The sequence below is a fragment of the Cheilinus undulatus genome, linkage group 1 (assembly GCF_018320785.1).
Source record: "Cheilinus undulatus linkage group 1, ASM1832078v1, whole genome shotgun sequence".
NCBI lineage: Eukaryota > Metazoa > Chordata > Actinopteri > Labriformes > Labridae > Cheilinus > Cheilinus undulatus.
The window spans coordinates 24,412,627-24,429,879 of NC_054865.1; the positions used below are offsets into that span (position 1 = coordinate 24,412,627).

General features: G+C 39.5%; 1 protein-coding gene across 4 annotated transcripts in view; it reads right to left on the bottom strand.

The window, feature by feature from the left end:
- esrrga (estrogen-related receptor gamma a) overlaps window positions 1-17,253 on the bottom strand; it is a 201,089-nt gene that overhangs the window by 58,309 nt on the left and 125,527 nt on the right. For all 4 annotated transcript variants that reach the window (XM_041793864.1, XM_041793847.1, XM_041793855.1 and 1 more), the window contains exon 5: window positions 5,352-5,776. In XM_041793864.1, the coding sequence (XP_041649798.1) occupies window positions 5,352-5,776 (425 nt within the window). The remainder of the gene's footprint in view (window positions 1-5,351; window positions 5,777-17,253) is intronic.

The window sequence follows — 17,253 nt, forward strand, 5'->3', positions numbered from 1 at the left end:
GGTAAAACTAGTGTTCCCTTCTCTGAAAAAGTTAAAAAGTTGACTTTACTTCACTAGATCAAATAGATGAAAGTTCACATGTGTAAAATAAGTTTAAGAAAAAAAAACTTAAAATGGGAACACAGGCCAAACATTTTGATCATTATTATAAATGGTTGCAGAAAAAGTCCATACTGGTGCTTTAGAGTGATCTGGGGATGTAAGGAAATAAAATGTTTGGTACTCAAAATGTCTGCTGTTTTAAATCAATATTTTTTATCACAAATGTGTATTCCTAATTCAAAGGTAATTTGGGGTAATTGGGTCCTTGTTATTTTTGTTAAAGAGATATATATATATTTTTTTTTATATTTTTTATTGATTTTCCAGACTTGTTAATACAGGGGAAAGAATTTAAAACAATATTTTCTAAACAACTTACATGTTCATCACTAAAAAAGAAAGAAGTTAAAGAGATATTTTTATCAAATACAGAGACCTGTCCATAATTTAATTGCAGAAACTGTTTTTTTTTTCTGTAACTGTGTGAAATTTTTGCATAAAGTCACCTGATATCGATTGTGGACCTCTAAATTGAATTGAATTGAAATCGTATCGTGGCAGATTTTGTGATATTGAAAAATATCGTATTGGTGTCCAAAATATCAATATCCTCTTGTAATGGGATGAAACTGGTGATTTACACCCCTACACCAAACAGTGGCGATCAACCCAATAAGGAAGTCAGATGTGAATATAATGATTGTTTTCCAACAAAAGATGGTTTCAATTGGGAAGCAAAGATTTATGGTCATGTAGAGGACATAAACAAGTGTATTACTGACTTTGTTTTAAGAGAGACACCATGTATCCATGGTCATAGGCAACAGCACTCCAGTCCCCATATTCCGATGATGTCACACCAATGCCTCTGATTGGTGGAGCACAAATTTCGTCTGGGCTGCCACCAGTTAAGTTGGTTACTGTTGAGCTCTGTTGTAATGACAGATGGCCCCACATGCGTCACAGGGTACCAGATCAGCCAGTATTTATTTTTTCATAAAAGTTTAATTTGATGTAGATAATTTCAACCAACAGAGGGCAGTGGCTATGCACATTTTTAACACAAAATGCAGACTTTTAATACTTTGGACTAAAATGTCAAGATTGGCGTGAAACTTACTAAAACCAATCGATTAAATAAACTACTAAACCCCTGTGCCATAAGTTTTCATCTGAAAAGTGGTCTGAGGGTATAGCAACTTTTAAAAAAGGCTCCAATCTCTGTTCACTTTGCTGTCGTTCAGATTTTAAATCCTGTGGTGATCGTGCATTTGCCGTGGCAGACCCTAAACTTTGGAACAGTCTGCCCCAAAACATCAGGTCTGTAGTTTCTTTAAAACGACTATCAAAAACTCATTTTTATAGGTTAGTGTTCTTATATCTGCCCCTTACTGCTTTCTACTTTTGTTTGGGACTAAATATATGCTGGTTTGTGTGATTTATTTGGGGTGGGAATGCTGTGTACGTTATCTTGTCTGTCTGCCCCACTGGGATTTGTGCAGCACTTTGTAAATGTGTGTTTTACAAAGTTTTATATAAATAAAGTTTATCATTTAAATATTATTATAATATATGGAAAAGATCTTTAGTGATATTTTTAATCAAAAAATTTTCAAGAGAGGAAGCACCCTCTAACTTGTACCTATATGGAGGAGTCTGCCTGCATTTTTTGCAAGTAAAGCAAGACATTGACCCATATTAGGTGTGTACATTTGTGGCAGTGTAATAGAAACTATTTGAATGATTCTACTGTTTTCATAGTTTGAACACCTCATATCACGACAACCATGCCACTGACGTTTTTCTATCTAAATACCATAATCTTTCTCATCCTTCTTTTGCATATTCGTATCCTCCTTTTCCTTTTCATGCTGCCTTTCTCTTCTTATTTTATTGCCCTATCCCTCCTTCTCCCACACTTTACCCTCCTCCTCACTTCCCTTTATCCCTCTCTCTCAATAAGGGAGTGATAGATGCAGGTTGTCAGGTGTCGCTGGACTGACGCCACAGAAACAGCAGCTGCCAGAGCCACTTCCTCCATGCTGTGACACACACATGCACAAAGAAACACACACATCACATACAACTAATTCTTCTCTACATCCATGTGCCTAGTCCACCTCCTCTTTCCATCCTTTTTCGCTCATTCCTTGTTTCAACTTGTTGTGTCCAAACTATTCCTCTCCTCTCCTCTCCTCTCCTCTCCTCTCCTCTCCTCTACCCCATGCTCCCCTCCCTGTCCAGCTGGAGGTGTTTTTTTGGTGATTACCTGCGGTTTTATTGGCTAATGGGTTGAAACATACCAATATGTCTGCCGCTGCCCATCTGAGGCTAGCCCTGCTTTTCAGCCAAGATTTGCACACTTACAGAAAACTGTGCATAAACACAGGCATATGTGCACAAGTACACATCAACCTGCACTAATTTACATGGATGAGCAAAAGCCAACACACATGAGCATGCAGTGTTACACAGAGCCACACTATCTGTAGATGAATTTGGCTTGTGTGTTAGCCAAAGATAATGTCATGACCCATTTGTTCCAGTGGATCCAAGGCTGCTCAGCTTGCATCAAACTAATATTATGTATAGCACTGCAGCATAGATATCAGTGAAAAATGTAAAAAAATATATATATTTGTTGCTAAAAAGACATGACATTGAAAAATTTTCCAGTTTGGTTTTTATATCTATTATTCATTTCAATATTTATTTATTTATTTATTAAAATGACAGGCTTCCCCTTGGAGAATTTTTTTAGCCCACTACTTTCTGGTCATTTTTATTTCATAGTCTCATTTCATCCTGATGTTCTGCAAACCTGCTTTGTCACTACCGTTAGTGACAACTGTCCTACCTAGTAACTAGCTCTGTAAAAGACTTGACCCACAACCTCGAACTCAGGCCTTTCTGATCTGTGACACGCCAACTACAGGTGAGGGGAGGATTAAAAATACAGTGAAAATAAGAGATTGAAAGTAAGAGGGACAGAGCATTGCTTTAAATCTATTCAAGGTCATACCCCCAAGAGACTCCACTGTCAACATGGCATCATATATATATATATGTTTGCTGGCCTCCTGTATTTAATCTGTAACCATGTGCTCACCTATATAACCTTTAACAAGCCCCCCAAATGAAATGAGACATGTGGAATTGGTGAACTATTAGACCCTACAGCAATGACGGATGAATTAAGGGTCAAACCTATACATAAAGTGATTACACAGTCATGTCTGCAGTCTATTCATGTGTGTATAAGAGTGGGGGTGGGGGTGGGGGGTGTCCATATGTGAATGTGTCTATGAGTGTGCGTGCCTCTGCCTTTATCTTGGTTTGTGTGTGTTCTCCAATCTCTTTGTCGGGATTGCACCATGTCCTGATCTCTCATCCCATAATAAACACATACAGGTCATCTCTAGGTAGTGGTGACCATCTAGTGGATGTAAGACCCCCCCCTCCCATTTCCCTCTCTCTCCCTCTCCCTCTCTCTCTCCCTCTCTCTCTCTCTCTCTCTCTCTCTGGAGCTTTAGTAGGAAAGCTGCTTATCGGAAGCAAAAGAAAGCAGCGACAGATAGGTGGATGGATGGAAAGGCAGATAGATGAATCCTGTCTGATATGACTGACTGACTGACTCAATGGATCGATGGCAGCCGGCTGGCCGGCTGGCTGGCTGGTTGTCTGACAAGAGGGCTGTCCTGCTGACTTATGAGACCAATTAGTTATTCAAACAAACTTAGATAATTCCAGATAATCATCAGATTTTAAAGCAAACATAAAGTATTGAGAAGGTTGCTGATAACTGACCTACCCTGTCAAGGGCACCATGGTGACCTGAAAATGAAACCAGTGACTTCCCAGTTAAATGTTCTCTATGGATCCATGATAAATGAAACAAAAGAGATCACAAACTGATCTAAAAATGTACTATTTTTATGACTATGGCCTGTCTTTTTTATTATTGTGTATCAAAGACTAGAATTGTGTTAAATGACTTTAGTACAAGAATAATTAGTAAGGGTGAGAGTATCTTGAGCCAGTTGTTTTTTGCAATTCATAGTGGTAATAAATTTAGTTTGTAGACAAAGGTGCACTTATTTTTGACTCTATTAGATAAGAAATGTGTGAAAACCAACATGAAACCAATTAAATGCATCAACAATGCTGCCAATGCTTTACATCAGTAGAAATCCACTGACACTTACTGCATTCTTCCCATTTATTGAGTAAAAATAAAGTCACTTTATAAATTAAGATGAAGTTTAATGAGAATTCTTATGTTTAACTACATTGCCAACTTACTGACTTGCCTCATGGTTAAGTGGTTCTCTGTAACACACACCCCTCAGTTCTTAGAAGGGTAAATGAAGGGCTTAATGTTGTGGGTTGGGTTTAAACTAAATATCCAACAAACAGGTGAGCCTAAATACCTGTTCGCCTCCTGGACTACTACCGGCCCTAACAAGAGACGAGCAAAGGATTACCGGGCCTAATTCCTGCTACTCTTCTCATCATGTGGATTACTGCTCTATCCGTTCTCTCCTCTACCCCCTTTCCTGAACTCCCGACCTCTAGACATAACCTCTCACCTTCATCCGACTCTAAGTTATCTCCTAGACAACAGGCTTAAAGCTAACACCCATCCTGTGAACATTAGCAGCCAGATTCCAAAACACAAACACTACCTGGAAATTACTCTTTACTGTTGATGAAGAGGACGAGGTTGAGGGTGAAAAGGGGCGTTGGTGGATATGCATGCATGTGATTGGATGCTTTTATGTGGGTTTATGTGTGTATGCATGACAGAAAGATAAATGGGGAAGGATGGAGGAAAAATAGATTGTGGTAGGTGTCCTGGTAGGTCACTTAGCAGACAGAAGGAAATGAGTGCTATATAAAAAATCTGGGTTTACATCTGGCCTGAGGCGTCTTTCAAACGCCCTGGATCTCCTTAAACAGGTCAGGAGTATGCTCAAGTGCGTAGATGCAAAAATGGAGTTTGAACTTACAATGAATTAAAAATGCAAAAATAATACTCTAATGTAGTTTTTTTGTTTGTTGTTGGGCCAATTTAACAGAAAACAGATGCTATTTTGAATAAAGCTTTGTGTAATGTGTACTGTTTTTCACACATTTTCAGCACAGACTTTCTGTAGCTGGACTATGATGAAAAAGCTCAAGTAAAGGAAGAACCACTCAAACTGGATAAAGCACAAAACAGAGAGTGTTAGGACTGAAGAAAAAAAACGTAGGCACAGATGTGTAAGATGACTGGCTGAATGGTTAAAAAAGTTAAAATGAAAGCCAACCTTGGATGGTACGTTTGAAGAAGGCCTTGCAGGCCTCACAGGATGCCACTCCATAGTGGTACCCTGACGCAATGTCCCCACACACCAGACACAGCCTCTTCGGCATCGAATTCAACATGTACTCGCACTTAATCTGTGAATCTTCCCCGATTGTTGATGAACAGTCCTCATAACGCTTTGATCCAGGGCCGCCAGCAGGACCCAGGGGCCCTGCATTGGATCCGTAGAGGCTCGGGGAGTCTAAGCCGTTGGGATGGCCGTTCATCGTGGACGAATAAGAGCCTGAGGCGTCACTGGAGCCACCAGGGGAGTGATGATTTAGACTGTCAGTCAGGGAGGCAGGACTAGACGGTTCAGTCTTTATGTAAGAGGACGGACAGTTGGAGTCAAGGTGGCGCTCCTTACTGGACATTCTGCAGAGAAGCCTGAAGACGTGAAACAGGAACAAACACAAGCAGAGGAGAGAGGAAGTGTTAGAACAGCAGTGCACTACAGGGGGAGAAAAACAGTCAAGTTAAGGAATTGTTCAAGCTCAATTACAGCAATCATTTGTACTAATGTTGTTGTATTTCCTCACTGTCACTTCCTATGATGGATTTATATCTTTTCACCAAGCCTGACAAGTTCTATAAATGACACACACACATGTGTACACAATCCATCCATCACATTTGCTATTCTTTCAGCAGGAAAAATGAAAGAAGAAAATATGCAGAGTGACAAAATAAAGGATGTGTTAACAAAAAATGAAGCAATAGCGACTCAAAGGCAAACAAATATATATAAATGATCAGACTGTGATTTACTTAGAGAACCATGATAAAAAAGCATAGCAAAGAGGAGCTACTGTAGCAGCACAGAGCCCCAGGAACGCATACACATGCTTGGGGCCGACGGTCATCCGTCACTCTGCAGTCAATAGCAGCTTGTTCTACATGAAGGTAATCAGTAAGCAGCCTCTCTGCTGTTCAATCATCCCAAAGACAGCCTCACACATACATGATTTTCTCTATCACATACACACATAGCCAACCAGCTATATGCACACACAGACACACACTCGGTCTCACTGCAGCACATGATGACAGGGATAGTTTAAGAAGTTACTGTAGGGGAATCCAAAATAAAAAAGGAAAATCCAACAAATCAGAGCAAAAGTATTTATAGAGTGAATTCCTCTCCTCATCCATTGTTGCTTTTCTTTTCTCTTCCCTCTTCCTCTCCTCACCTGCCTTTCCTTCCTCCTCTCCCTGAGGATGCTGGCTCGTGCCTTGTTAATGGCAGTTGTAATTAACAGCTATCTTCTCTCTGTCTATATCTCTCCATCCCTCCCTTTGTCTACCTTACTATCTATCTGCCTGTCTCCCTATCACTTCCTATTCACCTCCATCTCTCTCTCTCTCCCTCTATCTCTTTCTCTCTGCGTTACCACTCTCTCTTCCTCTAACCCTGCCCTCCCTCCCTTCTCTCTCGTTTCATTGTTAAAGGCAGAAAGCACAAAAGGGGTTTTTAATTAAGGCAGGATGCTGCTAAACGAGGGGCTTCTAAAGTCCAGTCGGCCTGTAAAAGATCCCTGTTCTACAGGGACCCATAAAACACAGACAGCGCCCTGACAGAGAATGGAGAAGGAAGGGTGGGGGGATGGAAATAGACGGGAAACAGGTCGGCAGACAGACTGACAGCTTTTGCAACTCACAGACAGAGGAGTCTGCTGCACTTGACAGACAGAATTTCTACATCTAAATTGTTCACTTTTTAGAGCGCTGCTAAGCTGTTTGATAAGACAAAGCCATTCCTTTTCTTTAGCCAAACCTACACAGATACTGAGGCAAAACGCTCCTGTCCCAGAATTTCAGTGCTTTTTTTAAAGTCCATTTTTCCTTTCATAAAGTGACATGACATTTATAATGTACAATACTTTGGCCTTTCGCCTCCCTCTCCTTTTTCATCATATATTTTATTCCCACCACCTCTTCCTCCCTCCGCTTCCTGGAGTTTCATCTAATTCAGTGACTCCATTAATCGTGGCTTTGTGGTATTCACCAATGTCTATAAATCCATTTATCTGATGTTAAGGTGGGCCTTCAGTTTGGAATGAGGGGGAAGATTTGGACACAAATCAAGTGAGAGACAGTGAGGTAAGAAAAAAGGGAAAAAGACAAAGTCGTTGGACAGATAGAAAAAGAGTGAGGGGTTTGAATGAGCAAGGGGGAAATGAATGCAAATGTAAAGAGTGATGGGACCCTGAAAGATCGTGCAGGTTTGTCTATGTTTCATCACAGGGAGAGAAAATACAGTGGTGACAGAAAAAGAGAGTAGAGCCATTTAGGATGATGATGTGATGGTGATGATTTAATCTCTCCTTTTTCACTCTTTATGCTCTTTTATGCCCCCTCCCTTCCAGCATCAATCCCTCAGAGGACCATTAAGTGAAAGAGTTTAAGTGCAAAAAGATCTCAAGCGCTTTTTTCCTTCTCCCTCTCTCTCAAATTCTCATCCATCTCTCTCTTTTTCCTTCTTCCTTTCCATCTCTCCTCTCTCTCTCTCTCTACCTCTATCATCTCCTTTTCTCCCACTCTGCTTATAAATGAAAAATAATGGCAGTCGAAGGGGGAGGAATATAAAGAATAAAAAAGAAGAAGTGCGTTGAGAGGAGGGGAGAAGAGGAAAGAAGATTAAGAAATCACAGGCAGAGCGCTGTGCCGAGCGAGAGGTTGAATGCATTTATGTATGTATGTTATCAGTATAATTATGGAGCTATGTAACGACGGCTCAGTGCTGAAAGAGCAGTCTTATTGTGCCTGTCTGCTCCTCAGATGAGTGCCGAGAGAAAGAGAGGGAAGGGGCTGAGTCTCAGTTTTTATCATTTCTTTATGTTTTGAGGTGTTTAAAGAGATTTGTATAAGTGGAAAAGGCTTGAGTGTGTTTCTTTCTCCTTTTTTTGTAATTTCACAAGAGGCTTTAAGACATGAGCAGCGTGTTATGAGATGATTTCAGCTAAACACAGTAATCAGATTTTAAGCTTAGCTGTTTTGCTTAATTATGTTAAAGGATTTTTTTCTTTACCGCTTTTTACATTTTGATATGTCCTATTGTGACAATGTTGAAATAAGAAGAGCCAGTAGTAAGGAAGAATTTTTGCTAATGGAGTTTTGTGAATTTATTTATTGTAGAATGAAGCCCGATTCACTCTAATTCAAAGGTTCCCAGCCTTTTTCCCAAGCCCCCCCACTCGTATCTCAGAAAGGCCAAGCCCCACCAGCACCCACTTGGAAAAAGTACACATCAGTGTTAATTGTTGTCACGGACAAAATCACAGCATAATAGTCCTTTCTGACAAAAGATCTATGAATAAACTATACATTGTTATAGCAGAGTATTGGGGCCACTCCGGAAAAAAAATGTAAACTTGAAATTCTCAAGTTTAAAAAGTAAATTTATGAGGGAAAAAATGGAAATGTTTGACGGTAAAAGTCGTAAATGTACGTGAAACCAAATCAAAGAATATTTCCCAATTAAACAAAATTGAAATGTTTCAATTTATAATGACAAAATATAAGACTTCTTAAACTCTGAAAATCTGAGTTTGTTTTCTTGTAAATGTACAACTTTTTTATATCAAATTTAGCTTTTTTTTTTTTTCACCAAAATTTGGGCTTTTATTTTGCCCAAAATTAAAAAGGTTCTTTCCTTTTTTATCTTTTGTGTCGGCCCTAATACACCATTCTTAAAATATTACTAAATGCACACCTAATTTTGAAAACGTCAGAGCAGAAAGGGACCTGGACCCCCCTTAGACCAACCCCAGGTTGGAGACCCCTACTCTTATTGACTGAAATGTTAAAACTGTAAAAAGGCAGAATGTATAAGAAAAAAAGTTTTAATAAAAGTTTGTTTTGTTCTTTTATTTTATCTTCATAGATGTCATGACGAAAAGTGCTGTTTTCAGCAATGTCAAGTCTTTTGAACTGACATTAAGTGATTTATTCTAAAATGGTCAAATAATGAGGAAACTTTAGCTTCACAAGTGCAACGTCCAACTAAAATGAAAAGGCCAACCATTGTGTCAACTTTCCAGCACTTCGTAAAAGATCTCTTCTCAATGTATTCAAGCAAGGTTTCAGACTTAATTCATGTAGTTTTATATTTTACAATGACTGGCCACACAAACAATGTTCCTGTTTCCTTAATAGGCAGGGCAAAGGAATCAAAGTGGCCATTTAGTTTCTGCAAACATCAAATATTCAGCAGGCCTATTTACCTGTCCCTCACCCGGGGGAGACTACACACACACACAACTGAAAAAGATTACCACCTTCCCCTGTCTCCATTTCCAGCTCGATCCCTGTCATTTTCTCTCTCTCTTCACCCCTATTTCTCTTTTTGTTCACTCAATTTTTGAAGACACAGTGACTCATGAAATGGAGATAAATATGTGGACACATGGAGCGAGGAGGCAACAATAAAAAAAGAAAGGAAAAAGAGGGAAAAATAAGTTTTTTTCCCCCTGCGCTTTGAAGGAAGGTGGGCCACTTTAGTATGACAAGCTGTCATTAGAGCGGTGGGCCGAGGCAGCGCTCTGACAACTGGCAGGGACAAACATACAATCATCGTATTAAAGTGACTACTCTCTGCCTCACTCTGTGTCCCAGTGCTGTTTGCTGTGTGCTCGTCTAGTCTGTGTTTCTGTGTGCACTCTTACTCTCTTATTATATACAATCTTTGTACAACCGCCTCGCTAGATGGCAGCCCTAAACAGAAACTGATCTCAAACAACTCCAAACTGTTTTTGGGCCTCTGCAGGATAGAGAGAAGGGAGGAGACAAAAACAAAAGAAAACAAGTTAAGAGGACCAGGGATCATCCTATAAACCACACTTTAGAAATTTAACTTTTAATCAAAGATTCAGACAAAACCTTGCTGGTCCATAACATGTCTGGCTGTTAACTGATGCGGTCTACATAGCTGGATCCTTGTTGATGTTGGTTTGTCCCTAGACGTACACTTTCTTGGTTAAAATCACATTAACAGAAAAAGAAAATGATAGTACACAAATGCTGGTTTAGCTCATTGGATAGAGCAGGCGCCCATATACTGAGGCTGGAGTCCTTAATTTACTGGTCACGGGATCAATTCCTGGTTTCAGTGCTGTTTGGTGCACGCCTTCCCCGATCTCTCTTCCCATATTTCTGTCTCTCTTCAGCTGTCCTATCCCAATAAAGACAACCCCTCCCCCCCCAAAAAAATCTTAAAAATGATAGTACATGATAAAAGAAGCAGCTTAAAAAGACATTTACTAATAAAACAGATCAATACAATGGTAAAAAAAAGGGAAAAATACATTAAAGTCACACCTTAGTAACTTCGAATCAATGTTTAAAGTGTTGACCTTTACCCTGACAATATTTCTAAACCAAATTCTCGCAGAAAAAGCTTTAAAAATGAGGAGGGGGGGGGGGGGGGGGAGAAGAGTGAGGAAAGAGAAGAGGTAGCAGTAGAGACAGAAAAGGGGAGAAGTGCTGACAATGTAGCTGCAGCCGGTTGGCTAATACCTTTCCATCACACCAAGCATTGTGCTCTCGATGCTGATAAGAACACACAGTCCAATAAGCAAAAAGAAAAAAAAAGGGAGGGAGAAAACCTTACACAATTCTATCTAGATGATACCGCCAATGCTTTGGGAGAGAAAGTACATTGAATTAAAGAATGGAGTAAGGAGGGGAATCGGAGCAAAAAAAAAAGAAAATGCATTTACATTTCCATATTCAAATGAATAGAACGATTTCATCAATAGGCTGGATTGCTTTTTTTAGCCCCCATACTTGTCTGTTTATTTTTCTTTCTGTGCTCTTTCTCCATCTCTATTCTACTCCCTTTCAGTGCTCTCCTATCTGTCGAGGGTTGTTGAACTGCTTGTCAGCTTCCTAGTTCAAAAAATGAACTGGTGGGTGTGCACGCTTGCAAGCTTGACTGTTCAAATTGATATACTGGATCAAGATTTGGTTAAAGGATTACAACAAGGATATATTTTCATGAAACAGGACGAGGAGGAAAAACAAGGACCAAAACACGGAGAAATGCGTGTGACAAATGTTTTCCTGCGTGCCCTTATTTGTGTGGAAGGAAGTTATTGAATATGTGTTTTAACAGAGCGCTGGACGACACGAAGGTAGAAACAGAGAAAGAAAATAACTTGAGTGTTTGTGTAAATGTGTGTGTTTGAGTTTAGCTTAGCAGTCTCACAGTGTGTGGATGATTATAGTTGTTTTCAGGGAGGAAAATGAATAAAATAAGAAATAAAAACTCACGCAGCGACAGTCAATCTAAACCACTCTCCCTCCTACTGAGCTCTCGCTCGCCCTCCCCTTCCTGCTCTCTTTGGGTTTCAATCTCTCTCTCGCTTTTCTTTCTGTAGTTGCCTCTACTTCTCTCACACAAACACACTTTATCATTGCTTCCCTCTCTTTCTCTAGTATCCACACACCACCTTACATCCCCGCACAAATACACAGACGCACACCAGGGAGCAGATCAATTGTTACAGTGTTAGTCGGGCAGGAAACCTGTAATTCACTTCATTGGCTGCAGAATAAACCCCTGATTACATACAATCAATGTGATAATGGCTAAAACACATTCTGCCCAATGGGCTGTCGGGCTGTAAAGACCGGCAGAGGAGAAGAAATGTGTGCGTTTGTGTCTATATTCCTACGTCTATGTGTCTGTCACTGTTAAGACACTGAGACTCCTTCCAGGTGTGACTTTTAACCAACCAAACACGCAACTTTGCAGAACAACAATCCACAAACACACCTGAAATAAATTAGGAGCGACTTCTAGAGGAGCTAAAGCTGTTATGATGCATCCTGGGGTTTATAAAGTTTACACGCTGGATGTGAATGGACAAGCAGTGGGAGACGGCACCCACAGGGCAAGCTCAAACTGAACACGATGAAGAATTATGTGCTTTTGAAACAGCAGACAGCAAACTGTACCATGTTGAATCATATTTTGTCATAGCACTTTTTTGCTCTGACTGTTGTGCACGTTCTTCTTCACCTGTCTTTTTCAGTCCCATCACATTTTTTCTTCTTATAAATCTTGATTATATGGCAAATATTTCAGGGAATTCCTCTTCCCCTGGATGTCTGTCTTGGTCTGTGTAAAAGATGATTTAGGTTTGAGAGCTTAACTGTGTTGATGCTGTTATTTCAGTAAAAAGATATGAAGAGGTTGAGCTTGTTCAGGGTAGGTAGTGCACTGCTAACCCCCTGTGTTTGTGTGTGTCAGATGGGAATCTTGATGATTTAGGTCATTTTCTAGCACAGCACTAGCTGATAAGTGTGTTGCTGCCAGGTAATATCTTTGTCACCATGTCTCTCTCTCTCTCTCTTTACCCCCTTCGTTCTCTCTCTCGTTCTCTGTTTGCACCTCGTCTTTCTCTCTCTCTTTTTCTGTCTCCTTTATCTGCTATGTGTCATTGTGTTTGTAAGCGGGGGTGTCTACTGTAAGAACAGTGCTTCAAGCCTCTTAAACCTTGAGTGTGCTGCAAACCAGGAGTACAGTAAACAGCCTTCTTTTCACCTGGCTCTATTGGATAAATAATAACATACACTAATTACTGCAGATAAAACATCTAATTCTGTGCTATTTTTAGATCTTGGGGACTAAATTGCAGCTTATGTACCTGGGGTGACCTGCAGCCTTTTAGTGGAAAAGCAGAAGAGTGGAAATCAATGAAATTACTAAAGGCTTCCTCTTTAAGGTAAACCTTTTAAAGGTGATACTGTATGCTGCAAACAAAAAATCAGTAGTCTTTTTTTTTTAAAGAAAATGTATTTGATTGACAATATCTGTGAAACTGAAATGAAAAAGAACAAAAAACACATTAAATTTGATGCAACCTGTATAAATTTAAAGTCAGTTTGAATATAAAACTTGTGTTTGCAGGAAATGCTTGTACAGTGGCATAAGAATACACATTTAAGGCTGCTGCCACTAAAACAGAAAGGTCACTGACCAAAGTTAGAGTTCATTTCTCGTTCTTAAAGGTGCAACCACACCTCCAAACAATTGCAAAAACTTGTTGCCATGGTATGTCATCACACACACAACAAAAGGCATAAGTTCACATGCATCCAGTCTTTTACAGTGACATGTCCAGCTCTCCTTCACCCTCTCTCTCAGACAGATCAGAGACCTGGGCTACGTGCTGTATCAAATGAAATTGTACAGAAGTTAAAAAAAAGAGTTTAAAAAAACAAAATATCCCTGATCGGATTAAAAACACATTTTATTAAACAGATGGTGAAAGAGGATTTCCACTCTAGTAAATATGACAGGGCTTTCAAATGTGACACAGGAAAGAGGAAGAGCGAGGGGAGGAGGGGAGGAAGAGAGAGGGAATAAGACAAGGAGGGAATGGAAAAAGAGAGCTAAAATGCTGCAGAAGAAGAGGAGGGCTGGATAGAATGAGAGAGTGTGTGATCTTACTGGAGAGAATGAATGAGGAGAGGAGAGGAGAGGAGAGGAGAGAGGAGAGGAGAGGAGAGAGTGGAGACACAAGTCAAGAGAGCGTCAAAGCTGCATTCTTTAAGCAGATCAGATTTGGGAAAATTGGGCTGTCAGAACAGGATTGTGATGATTTACACCTATCCATCACAGGGAGAGAGAGCGCAGCAGAGCTGGACTATGTACAATAATGCACAGCATCTGTAAAAATTGAGAAAATCCATCCTAAACAGGCTGAGATCATAGCTCACTTTTCAATCTGGCATCCAATTTCTATTAAAAAAACACAAAAGGGCAAAGTAAGAACATATTTAACCTGGCAGAGATTTAGCCAGTTCATTGGATTAACTGAATGCTTAAATTATAATTCAAGTATTGTAGAAGGAACTGAATGCCCCAAGAAGAGTTAAAAATGGAATTACTTGTCACAAATTCAAATTAATTGAAAGTAAGAGCAAATGTGTGTATAAAAAAAACAGTTTTGCACATTTTGAACTGAACTGATCTGTTGTCACCAGCTGTTGTTGACACTCGTCCCCTCTGCTTCCTCCCCTGATCTTCCCTCTCTTCTCCCCCTGCCCTCCTTCCTCCCCCCTCTCCCTCCCCTCTCTGCTGGCTGATGCACCTTAGAGCCTCGCTCTCGGACCATCTGTTAGGGAATCTAATTCACATCCAGTCATAATCAGGTTTGCTGGAGTGCCCACTGTTTTTTCCTGAGTCTGTCCCTCTCCCTAGCCTGCATGCCTCTTTCTGTCCGTTTTAGATTCCCTCTTCACTGTCTGCCCCTTTAATAAAAATTTGTATTTATCTACAGTGTCTGTACTAAATCATTAGTGGGTATTAGATTTCTCTGGAATGAGTGAAATCTGGGGGTTTCAAACAGGTTTATTTAAATAGTTTAGTTTTAATTAGAGATGCACTGTCTGTGAGAATAAGGGCTGATACTGATGTTTAACATTACAGTTTAGTCGATGCCAGTGCCAGTGTTTTATGTCTTCACTTCTTTTGGTGTTACTCTCCTAGCGTGCCAACATGTTCCTCACATAAAATCAGATCAGGATTTTACCAACTCGTCATTTTTTCTGGCCTGTGAAAGCTCTTTTATTTGATTCAGCAGCTAGATATGTCAGATAACAGGTGATTGGACATGACAGTTAAAAACTGGCAACTCATTTCTGTTCATGCCATGTGATTTGGCTGATGTGAGTAAACTGGACTGATATCGGCCGATGCTGATGTTAAACCATTGCATCTGTGCATTCCTAGCTGTGATACAGATGAATCTACAGACATGATGAGACTTCCACTACAGCACAATGTTGTTTTCACATGCTCCTAATCTTGCTTAATTGCAGTTTAAAAGGATCTCAACTCTGCTTCAGCAGTTTTTTTGTTATTGTAAAATTCATTTATAAGAATAAGTTTGGTATTGCATGGAAAACAAAGTGCTGCATCTACAAATCATCTCTAATGTGCATGTATACAAAGGGTATAATGAATGTGTGTATAGAAAATATGTGTGTATTTATCCATGACTGAGAATAAGGCGAGCTGAGGTGAAGGGGGTGGAAGTTAATGAGAGGTGAGTGTCTGAAACCCTCTCTTTCTCCCTCACGTTCTCTCTCTCTGCTCCGGCAGTAATCCTCTTCTATAAATCTGCAATCCAATCAGCGTTGTCCACACTTTACACACACCCACACACATGCACAAACACACACATACACAAACATGCACACACAGAGCTGTTGGGAGGCCCATCTGTGTGTTAAGGCAATCTGCTTTATCATTATGATTACATTGGGCTCAGTTTACAGCAATGTGTGAGCGTGTGACTGTGTGTGTACTGAAGCGCACCATGGCTGCCTGACATTAATCACATTCCCATGGTTTGATGGCCTAAATAAAAATAGGAATAATATTGTTGCCGTCCAATGAAAACCACAGTTCTGCAGGACAAAATTAAGTATTTGTTTCAGAATTTAAAAAGTTTTTTTTTTCTTTTGGAGAAATCTCAAGAAACAAACAAAAAACCCATCAAACTTATTTAAGGTTTAAAATGGGTTTTACAAAAGACCTCAGAAAAATGTAAAAAAAAACATAAATTTTAAGATCCTTTTGAAATGAGTAAGTATAAATTGTTTAATATAAAAATAGGGCTGTCAGCATCAATGCATAATCCTAATTAAGGTACATAATTACTGCATTACATTTCTGCATGCTTTATCATCTCTTTCAGCACACTTTGGTTCAGTCACTGCAGCGTCTCCCTTCAGCCACAGTAATGTAGAATAATTATACCACTGATTGCCTCTTCATGTCTCATTTCAGTTTAAAACACTCACAGACAGCTCAGGTGACGATCAAAATGTGTCTGCACCTGGTGTTATTAAACATTAGACTTTTAACTGTTCACTTATTTTTTTTAATCCATAACAAGTTCCTTTGTCTGAGGGAGAGCTCATGTCATAATCTTCAACCTACCCTACATTCCTTTTCTTTCAAATTAAAAGCAGGGCTGAATCAAAATGGGAAGTTAAGTACCCTTAGTTTATGACTACCAAAATCTAAATGAAACAAAAATATTTAAAATGAAAAATATTGAATGAAAAATATGACAAAAATGGAGAGTAATCAGGAATAACTACAAAAATTCTGAGATGAATCATAATTAAAAATTTCAATTGTTTGACAGCCCTGATACTAAATTAGACATTTTTTGTTGTGTGTGTGTGTGTGTGTGAGAGAGAGAGAGAAAGGGGTGGGAAGGGAGAGAGAGTGTATCAGCCCTGCATGTAAATCGTATCAGCACAGCAGAGGTCAGCTGTCCTGGAGTGAATGTTCATCTGATCTTACACTACATGTCTGAGAAATCCTGCCTTGTAGTTTTTTCTTTGCTTATCATTTCTTTGTTTTATTCACAGTGTCATAATATTGAACATACATAGCATGCATTAATCATAGTTGAATTTTATTCAGCCGCTTCTTTTTGAAGTTCTTGCCATCATGTAATCAGATTCAATAGCACTGTTTGGTGAGGAGATGATGTATTATGTAGTAGAATTTCTGCTCTATTCTTCAAATAAATTATCATGCTGTGAAATTTGTCTGCTGTTGGCAGTTTTTACAAACTGGACAAAACTTTGGTGCTACAGTTATGCAGCTGAATTTGCAACCACAATATCAACTACACCTTGCTTTAATATAGTCCAAAACTTCAGAGAGTGCACCATCAAACTGGTGTTTGAATGTACTTTTTGTCACTATACTAAATGCAAATGAAGTTTGTGGACTCCAGACCATGGCGTGACTCCCTAGCCTCTTGGCAAACCTTTACACCTCTCATCACCAGACTTCACTATCTGCCAACAAACACACACTCACAATGTGCGAG